Source organism: Dasypus novemcinctus, chromosome 8 (assembly GCF_030445035.2).
Source record: "Dasypus novemcinctus isolate mDasNov1 chromosome 8, mDasNov1.1.hap2, whole genome shotgun sequence".
Taxonomy (NCBI): Eukaryota; Metazoa; Chordata; class Mammalia; order Cingulata; family Dasypodidae; genus Dasypus; species Dasypus novemcinctus.
In genome coordinates, this window is record NC_080680.1 from 111,392,312 (window position 1) to 111,402,535 (window position 10,224).

At 41.8% G+C, this 10,224-nt stretch overlaps 1 protein-coding gene across 2 annotated transcripts in view; it reads left to right on the forward strand.

The window, feature by feature from the left end:
- Nucleotides 1-2,050: 2,050 nt before the first annotated feature.
- Nucleotides 2,051-10,224, forward strand: part of PTPN3 (protein tyrosine phosphatase non-receptor type 3) — a 144,472-nt gene continuing 136,298 nt past the window's right edge. For both annotated transcript variants that reach the window (XM_023584102.2, XM_023584103.2), the window contains exon 1: nt 2,051-2,128. In XM_023584102.2, the coding sequence (XP_023439870.2) occupies nt 2,080-2,128 (49 nt within the window). In that variant the 5' untranslated portion in view covers nt 2,051-2,079. The remainder of the gene's footprint in view (nt 2,129-10,224) is intronic.

Genomic DNA, 10,224 nt, shown 5'->3' on the forward strand with positions numbered 1-10,224 from the left:
GCCCCACGTACAAGGAGTGTGCCCTGTATGGAAAGCCGCCCAGCGTGAAAGAAAGTGCAGCCTACCCAGGAGTGACGCTGTGGGGAAATGGTCTCCCTCCCCCACGCCACACAGAGTCGAGTGAGCAAGAGCAGCTTCAGAATTAAATTGTTGTTAGACAAGGCGAGATGGAGAGGGCCTGAGATAGCCCTATGGAATTCCCCCAAAACTCTCTGGAGTACCTCAAGCGAGCAGCCAAATATCTCCCACACCCACAAGGAAGAGCAGAAGCTAGCTGAAAGAAGTGAGCTGGCAGTTCTGCAGATCCTAGAGATAATGAATTAAAAAAACAAACCTCAAGGACAACATTTTTTTTTAAGATGTATTGATTTATTTTATTTATTTATTTATTTATTATTTATTTCTCTCCCCTTCCCCCTTCCCCCTTGTCTGCTCTCTGTGTCCATTTGTTGCGTGTTCTTCTTTGTCCACTTCTGTTATTGTCAGCGGCACGGGAATCTGTGTTTCTTTTTGTTGCGTCATCTTGTGTGTCAGCTCTCCGTGTGTGCAGCGCCATTCCTGGGCAGGCTGAACTTTTCTTTTGTACTAGGCGGCTCTCCTTACAGGGCACACTCCTTGCACGTGGGGCTCCCCTACGCAGGGGACACCCTTGCGTGGCAGGGCACTCCTTGCGCGCATCAGCACTGCACGTCGGCCAGCTCCACACGGGTCAAGGAGGCCCAAGGTTTGAACTGTGGACCTCCCATGTGGTAGACAGATGCCCTATCCACTGGGCCAAATCCGCTTCCCTCTTAAGGAGCTTTTTAGCAAGAAGGGTTATTGACAACTGAACTCCTCACGGAGCCATGTTCAGAGGCCACACATTCCAACAGCAGTTAGCGTGAAAAGAAGACCCCTGAAGGCCAGCTGCCTGCTCTATCTCCTTCCCATTACTCTCCCACACCTACCCCCACACACACATACATGCATGTACTCACACACATGTACACACACAATGGCTTGAACATACACACAACCTTGGGGAGAAAAGGAGGTAGAGGAATCCCTACACTGGCTGAGAAACCCTGGAATTGTTTTTCTATGTTTCTGCCACCAGGAGGAGTGAGGGACCAAGAGCGAATTTGATTGAAGTTACAGAAAATTAACTACCTTCATTTTTGCAGATCTGAATTTTGAGCCTGAAAATTCATACTCATTATAAATATTTGTTGAATGAATGAATGAGTGAGTGAGTGAGAGCGGGGGCTCTCAGCAAAGCAGTCATGATTTCCAAGCAAGACGGTAATTACTGAAAAGAGTGTTTGCTTTCTAGTCCTTGCTTGGTCACTTATTGCCTGGCGTTCCTTGGGTAGTTGGTGGGTCTCTTTGGGTCTCAGCCTCATCACCTGTAAAATGGGATGATGATAACGGCCCTGACCTCCTTAAAATGCTCTTATGGTGCTCAAATGAGATAACATACTCAAAGGTGCTTTATATGGGATTATAATGAGGGCATCCAGATCACCCCTGATTTGTGATACAAGGAACTAGAGAAAAGTAGTTCAAAGATCTCAAAGATCAAAGAGTTCTGCCGTTACCCTCTTCTCAACCAAAATGTGTTTCTAGAAATGGCAAGGATCAGTGACTACGTTTTCCCTGGAACCACATGAGTGCTAATTGGAGGATATTGAGGATTATACTCCCAATATCGGCAGAACACACTCCATTGGGATGAAATTCCCAGGGCATGAAGCAGATTTGATTTCATTGTGAAAAGTCTGCCTGCTATGCAACAACAAATTAAGCTCAGATGACTATTCCTGTAAAACGTGTTCTGTGCTCACCACTGCTATTATGGGGTGGATAGCCATGGTAAAGAATCAATTAAAACTCTGACACAATAAATGGAGTTCAAAGACCTGTTTCACAGGTTTCCCCAGAGGAAAATAATCATGATGCATTATACTTTGGAAGCCGATCGAGGCAAGATTCCTGAGACAAGTCCTGTGGTTTACAAGACAGACTTGAGCTTTTCTAAACCATTTTTGAAGTGCTATTTGAAGGATTCAGTGTTTAATTCTCCAGTAGTCCAACAGCAACATGGTGGAGCAAGAGGGATTATCAACATGTGGCCATCCTCCGGAAAACTGTAAGTTCCCTTAAAAATGCATTCAAAGAAATGAAAATATTACGGTGTTTATATTTTTGCCCATGTTGAAAGGAAAGCGAATGTAAAGCAAGTCAAGTCACAAGGATATTAAAACTGCATTTCTTTTCTAGTTTTCTAATAGGGCTCACACCCAAAAGGGTAGCCATTGTCCAGGAACTCTCTTTTTTTTAAAAGAAGCTCTAAAATTTCAAAAAGAGATTCACAAAACATGAATGAGAGCGTTACAAGTAAAATATGAATATTTGTCATTATTACGGTTTAAATCATGTTTCTATGACAGCAAATAGGAATGTTGATGATAAGAACAGTGTGTTTCTTGGCTAATTCAGACATCTGTAAACAATCTTCAGTCTCATTGCCCCAATAATTTCTGTCTCTCCACCTGAATAAATATAAGAGACGTTGAGGTTAAGGGAGTGTATTTTCTGGAGTGTTGCCTAAATGAGCTTTGGCGGAAATAAAGAATTGAGCAGGTCAAAAGCAAGCCAAGCGTCTGCAGTGATCGTTGTCGAGGAACAAATAAGGCTTGCTGATGCCATTGGCTTATCAGGAAATGGTCTGGGGGACTCCGCAAACCCCCGGTTTTGCACACTAATTCAGAACAAACCTGAGTCAGCATGAGGGTGGGGCGTAAAAGTCATGTTTTCAAGACATTTCACCGGGACAGAGAGAAAGAGAAAGAATGAAAAGGAAATCCAGAGCATAAGGACAAGACTGGGCCTGCCAATTCACACGTTCAGCTTTCATAAGGGGCAGGACGTTTTCAGAGGAAATGTTCTCACAGTGCAGGAATCCATGTGTTTAGGAAAGTAAAAATGTTTGACACTCCGTTCACAGAATCTATCTGCAACATCTTTTCTTTTTCAGTATGAGGAGGTGAGAAGGGGGCAGTTAAACTAGGCTGGAAGTTAGGGACACCATTTTTAGCCAAGTAAAATAATTTTCCAAAAAAATCTTTTGTTTCTCATCCTATTAAATGGACACCTAAATCCTTAATGTCCCCTCTATTGCTTGGGAAAAGTATCCTTTCTCGTGGAATAATGTGTGCTTCAGTTTGTTGATGCTTTCTTAACCTTTAGAGAACACAGGCCTTTCAGAGCTATTCAGCGGGAGGCTCAGAATGTTCCAGAACCTTGGAGTCTTGTGGTCCTGACAAAGACCTTGGGGCTATAAGGAGAGAGGGTGTCAGGCCAGGTCTGTGCCCTGCCCCACACTGCTTTCCTGCCCCCACAATCTCTCTCCCCTCAAACATACACTCCAACCACACCTGGCTTTCACCTACGATTTCGTTAAAAAAAAAAAAGTTTCCACTGCTTAAAAAACAAAAACGTGACTATCACTAAAATAGTCCCCTTTTTCATTTGACAGGGAGGGGCATTTAATTTCCCAGAAAATTATAATGAATATGTTAAAGGCAGATCAGCAAGAGAAGCCAGGGCTATGGATAACTAGCTCCATCATACCCGTCTTCTTTTCCCATTTTCCAAAGCAGTTGGTAGGGTCTACTTCACCTCACCCACCTCCTACCTTGACTTAGCTCATCTCATATTCTAAGGCCTTACATCACACGCCACAGAGTCCTAGAGGATAGGGCTCTATGTAACGCCTCTATAGTTAACCATATTCCACAAATGTTAATAGAGCACCTTTCCTATGCAGCCCAGGTTCTGGAGATCCCCAGGTGAGTAAGACACAATTCCTGTCCTCAGATATATATGCAACCTCTTATAACTGAAGCCTTCTTATAATTGTACCATGATAAGATTTTTTAAAAATATACCATATTATGGAGCAAAAGAGAAAAAGGAAATGGAGGCTCTGTAGATGCTATTAAGGCGCCAGAAAATAAGGTTGTAGCATCAATTGAGGATCTGCTCGTGCAAGCCTGGAACATCTTTGGATCTTATTCTGGGAGAAGTCGGAGAGCCTATAAGAGTCTCTAAGCAGGAGGATGACTTGATCAGATCTATGTTTTTGACTGGACATCTTGAGTGGGCCACCAGCTGTAGGTCTGGGCCCTTGGAAACCAAACACACAGAGTCTGCTGGCCAGGTGGGAAATCCTGAAGAATGTACCAAGATATAAAATCCCTGCCTGATCATGTTTCAGTTAAGTAATTGTAGTCATCTTATTTGAATTCAGAAATATTACCCAGGATGAAAAATATTAGCCACAACTTTTTCAAGAACTATTTTTAAAAAAAAGCTTAAACCCATATTTTTGCACATCCTACCAGCTTTGGCATCTAGCAGAGTGTTTAAAGTAAAATTAACCTGCTGCCTCTTGCTCTGAAGATTACTCATAAAGACTTGTCTTTGAACAAATTCTTCCCCAAAGAAGAAAGCCTGTTTTTTCAGAGAGCAAATTGCAATCCAAAAATAGATTTAGAAAAGGAGCTATGTTTCAAAATTAATACATTTACTTTCTTAAGTCTCAATTTTGACCCTTGTAGCATTTCAAGAAATACCGAGCACCTTAACTTTTTTTCTGAAAAGCCAATGGGCTTACTTCGTACAAGGAAAAGAAATTTGATGAAACCAGAGTGAAAATCTGACTTGCTCTGTACTCATCTAAATTCAAGGCAAATCTATCAGAACCATACGGAACTTAAGAAAACAAACTTTAGAGGTAATTCAAAAGACCTCTATCTTCTATCATTGTATCCACCAGTCCTCTTCCCCTTGTCTTCCTAGGGTGACCAACTATTCCACTGTATCCAGGACTGAGGGGTTTCCCAGGACATGGAATTTTAAGAGCTAAAACGGGAACATTGGACACCCAGCTTTCAAGTCCACCCAAATCCTTATCAAAAGTCCCTTGTAGATGCAGGATTAGTTTACCGAGCGGCTATCACAAATACCACTCATGGGTTGGCTTAAGCAATGAGAGGTGATTATCTCACAATTTCAAAGGCTTTCTGGCAGCATTCTGATGCTGGCTCCTTGGCTTGTATCTCTGCCTCTGTCACATGTCAATGTCCTGAAGAAAACCCTATAGGGGTCCCTCTGGGTTCTTGCCCAGAGCAGATGAATTGGAGTCCATACTGGTGTGTTCATAAGAACAAGCAGGTTTAGTAATGCCTGCAGAAGGACAGGAGATTGGGATGTTTCAAATCTGCTTTCCCCAAACCAGGGGAGCAAGAGTTTTTATGATTCAACCAGGGGAGGATAGAGTGGTTACCATCACAATGGCAAGTATACACAAGGGTGAGTTCTGAAATAACCATAAACAAGGGTAAGTTCACTCTAGAGTTTCCATCACTATGGTAAGTACACAAGGGTGAGGCTAAGTGTAGAGTAACCATAAACAGGGCTAAGACCTGTTTAGAATGACCATCACAAGAGTGGGTCTAGGCTAAATCCAACCAGTTTTAGCCATTGCAGATATCAACCTTTTGCTATTTCATAATATAAAGGCATCTATATAATGATTTTCTAATCATAATTATTTGTCAATTCCTAACCTTTAGTTACAATCCTCTCCTTTCTTGCTTCTGTGACTTCTTGGTACTCATCGTAAAGTTTCCAGTAATCTGGATTAAGACCCAGGGTCATTTGGTTGGGCCACACCGTAACTAAAACTAACATCTTCAAGGGGTCCTATTTAAAATAAATTCACACCCACAGGAATGCAGATTAAGACCACGGGAAGTGGAAGTGGCTCAGGTGATAGGGCCTCTGCCTACCATATGGGAGGACCCTGGTTCGATCCCTGGGTCCTCGTGGTGAAAAAGAAGAAGAAAAAGTGTGCCTGTGCAGCGAGCCAGTGCCTGTGTGGTGAGCCAAGTGCCCACACAGTGAGCTGAGTGCCCACTCAGAGAGCCAAGTGCCTGCATGGTGAGCCGACTGCCCATGCCAATGAGTCACAACAAAAGACAGACAAAGAGGACAGTCAAGGTGAAGTGCAACAGAGACCAGGAACTGAGGTGGCACAATTGTCAGGGAACCTCTCTCCACATCAGAGGTCGCCAGGATCGAATCCCAGTGAATCCTAGAGGAGAACGATGAGAAGACAAAAAAGAGATACAGATACAGAAGATCACACAGCAAATGGACACAGACAACAAAAACAGCAGGGCGGGGCCAGGGGAGGGGGAGGAGAAGGAAAAAATAAAAATAAAATAAAACAAATTGAAAAGAAAAAAGATTAAGAACATATCTAAATTGGGGTACATAATTCAACCCACTGTACTGGGAAAGTAAAAAGTAACAGCAGCAGTGAAGAGGAGGGAGACATTGGGCATCATTTGGGTCCATAACATGGAAAGAAATACATTCAAACAGCAAGAATGCATTCCAAGTGAGCTGTCAGACTCACAACTTCAAACCTGTGTGCCATGACAGTGATGTGACTATGCAGCAGGCTGCAAAGGAATGTGTTTTTTTTTCTTACCTTCCAAGTCATTCACTCATCAAATGCCTACCATGTGCCAGGGTCAGGATCCAGGGGTGATGAGCCATCCCAGCCTTGGAGATGCTCACAGACCAGGGGTGCTGCAGAGGAGATGTATTGGGCGGCAATCGGGAATAACAGAGTTCCCGATGTCTACGAGCCAGACATTTCTATGTGTTCTCTCATGCTCATAACTATACCTCCAGTAGGTAGATATTATTATCCCCATTTTACAAATTTAAAAAATAAAATAAAATAAAAACTGAAGCCCAAAGAAATTATGGAACTTGCCCAAGGCCACCCAGCTAGCAATGGCAGAGATATCACATTGTGAGCTCGCTCCACATGATTCCAGAAACTGCCTATTCCACTACTCCCCGATCTCTTTCAGAGTGATCAGGGCTTATGGCAGGGGCATTCAGATTTCTGACCTCAGTCCAGCATCCTTTAGCCTTTCATCAGAATAGCTGTGTCTTCGCTCTGAATTCCCAGCAAAATTGTCAGGTTTTATTTATGCTAAGGATGGTGACAAGGTGGGAGTGGGGGAAATAACAGACAATTGGAAACTGCTGTTAGAGATTAGATCAAGATTGCACACAGAGCACTTGCATCAACTGACATCAATTTTCCACCCAAATTTCCATTTAATGACAGAATGAAAAAAAAAACGTTTTTTAAAAAGGAAAAAAAAAAGTCCATTAGAACAACGGAAAGCAAGAATGAGTACTACCAACCCACCAGAAACTAAGGAATTTCTGAATGATGGAAAGCAGATGGGATTAGGCTGCAAGAGAAACAGGAATGGAGAAACCTCAGCTTGAAATACTTACAAGAGTCCCTGCTGTGAAAAAGGATCATGGAGAAAGGAGGAGAGCGATTGTCTGGAACATTAATTGGGGCACTCTAGAGAAGAGTGTCTCAAACTTTACCAGGCATTCGTGTCACCTGGAGGGCTTTTGTTACAACACAGATTAGCCCGCTCCACCCGAGTTTCTGATTCATTTGGGTTGGGATGGAGCCTGAGAATTTGCATCCCTAATAAGTTCCCAGGAGATGTTAATACTGCTGGTGCAGGGACCACGCTTTGAGAATCACCTGAAGGAGCTCAACCTGTCTGTTCTTCCCCCTCGTTCTCCCCTGGTGAGAGGATGCCAGCAGCCTCTTTTCCGGGTGGAAGCACTGAGTATAGATACTGCAGCCAGAAGTAGGGTAAAACCCCGGGTTCCTAAAAAAAGCGAAGGAAGGACAAGGACTCCACACCTGAGGACCGCCATCAGCACACAGCCTATCCACCACCACCCCCAAACAATGGGAAGCAGCTACTTGAACCATATGACAACCATCCACATATTTAACTGAGATTTTTAAAGTAAAAAATGAGTAGAAAACCAAGATTTGCCAAATATTTGAGGAAAGCCAGCAACAGACCAGAAGAGCATTAGTGTCACGAAAGAGAATTAGCAGGCAAGGAAGTAGAATTAATAAAACAAAAAGGTGTAAAAGTATGTATAACTAATAGCCACAGACAGATTGTAGAGGATATTGAAAACACACACAAAAGGAAGAAGGAGGAAGAAGAGAAGGAAGAGGGAAAAAAATGAAGAGGAAAAGAGACTGTTAACGGGAAATGAATGTGGCTTAAAGTGACAGGGCTTCTGCCTACCATACTGGAGGACCCAGATTTGATCCCTGGGGCCTCCTGGTGAAAAAGAAGAAGAGAAAGCATGCCTGCACTGTGAGCCAGTGCCCATGCGGTCAGCCGTGCCCACGTGGTCAGCCGTGCCCACGCAAGTGAGTCACGCAGCGAAATGATGAAGCAACAGAAGAGACAAAGGGGAGAGTCAAGGTGAAGCGCAGCAGAGACCAGGAACTGAGGTGGCACAATTGACAGGGAACAGCTCTCCACATCAGAGGTCCGCAGGATCGAATCCCAGTGAATCCTAGAGGAGAGAGATGAGAAGACAAGACAAAAAGAGAAATAGATACAGAAGATCACACAGTGAATGGACACAGACAGCAAAAATAGCAGGGTGGGGGGAGGGGAGGGCGGAAAAATAAATAAATCTTTTTTTAAAAAGGAAGACTGTTATACATATATATATATCCATAGATTTGGCTTTTTTAAAAGGCATAACATATATACATAGAAAAGTGTACCAATATTAAGTGCACAGCTCAGTAAATTTTTACATGTGTATATACCCTTGAAATCACCACCCAGATCAAAATAAAAGATACAGCCACAATTCCAGAAGACTCCTTTCCCAGTCCATAACCACCAAAGGTGACCATTATTCTGCCTTTTAACACCAGAGATTTGTTTTACCTCTTATGAACCTCAAACAAATGGAATCAGACATTACATATTTTTGTGCCTTCCTTCTTTTGTTCAACCTCATGCCTGTGAGAGTCATCCTTCAAGTAGCAGATGTTTATACTTTTTCATTAATGTGTAGTACTCCATTATATGAATACATCACAACTTATTTATTCATCCTATCATTAAAGTCTCCATTTTGACTATGTTAAATGATGCTGGTATGTATAGCCATATAAAAATATTTTGGAGAACACAATAGTCATTTGTCTTGGGTATTCTTGGCTAGATACCTAAGTAGTATTGTTTGGACATAAGATTTACTTACGTTTAACTTCAGTAAATACTGTCACTCTTCCAAATAACTGTACCAATTTATACTCCCACCATCAATGTATGAATTCCAGTTGCCCCCTATCCTTGCCTACACTAAGTATTAATAGTTTCTCTAAGTACAGCAAGGGGAAGGGCATATCTAGTGCGGTTTTAATTTGCATTAGTGACATTGAGCAAATCAATATCCAAAGGAAGATATCCTCCTTTCTGAGGTAATCTTTACAGTCTTTAGCCTAATTTTAAAAGACTTTCTCTTGTCAATTTGGGAGAGTTCTTTATCTATACTTTGCTGAACATATATGTGGTGCAGATATTCTCTCCCAGTCTTGGCTTGCTTTTTTCACTCTCTTACTTGTGCCTTTGATAAACAGAAGTTCTTTTTTTAAAATAAAGCTCAATTTATCAATCTTTTCTTTTATGGTTAGTACTTTTTTTGTGTGTTCTGCTTAAGAAATCTTTGCCTATTCCAAGATAACGAAGATATTCTGCTATATTTTCTTTTAGTATTTACATTCTTTCACCTTTCACATTTATATCTATAATCCATTGTGAATTAATATGGTGTGAAAGATCCAGTTTTCTTTCTTTCCTTTTTTTCCCTTTTATGTATATTCAATTGCCCAGCAGCATTTATTGAAAAGTTGATGTTTTCTCCACTAACTTTTAATAGAATATTTGTCATAAATCAAGTGGCTATATAGGATTGGCCATGTAGGATTGTTGCTGGATTCTCTATTTTATTTCATAGGTCTATTTGTTTATCCATGCACCACACTGCCTTAATTACTATAACTTTACAGTAAGAGTATATCCGGCAGTGGAAGCCCTCAGCTTTGTTCATCTTCAAGATCGCATGGGCTTTTCTAGGACATTTGCTTCCATATAAATTTTAGAATAAACTTGCCCATGTCCACTAAAAAGAACTTCCCTGAATTTTTATTAAGTTTGCATTAAACCTGTACCTCAGTAAATGGGAAACTGATGTATCACCAATATTGTCTTTTCAATCCATGAATATGGCTTAGCCCTC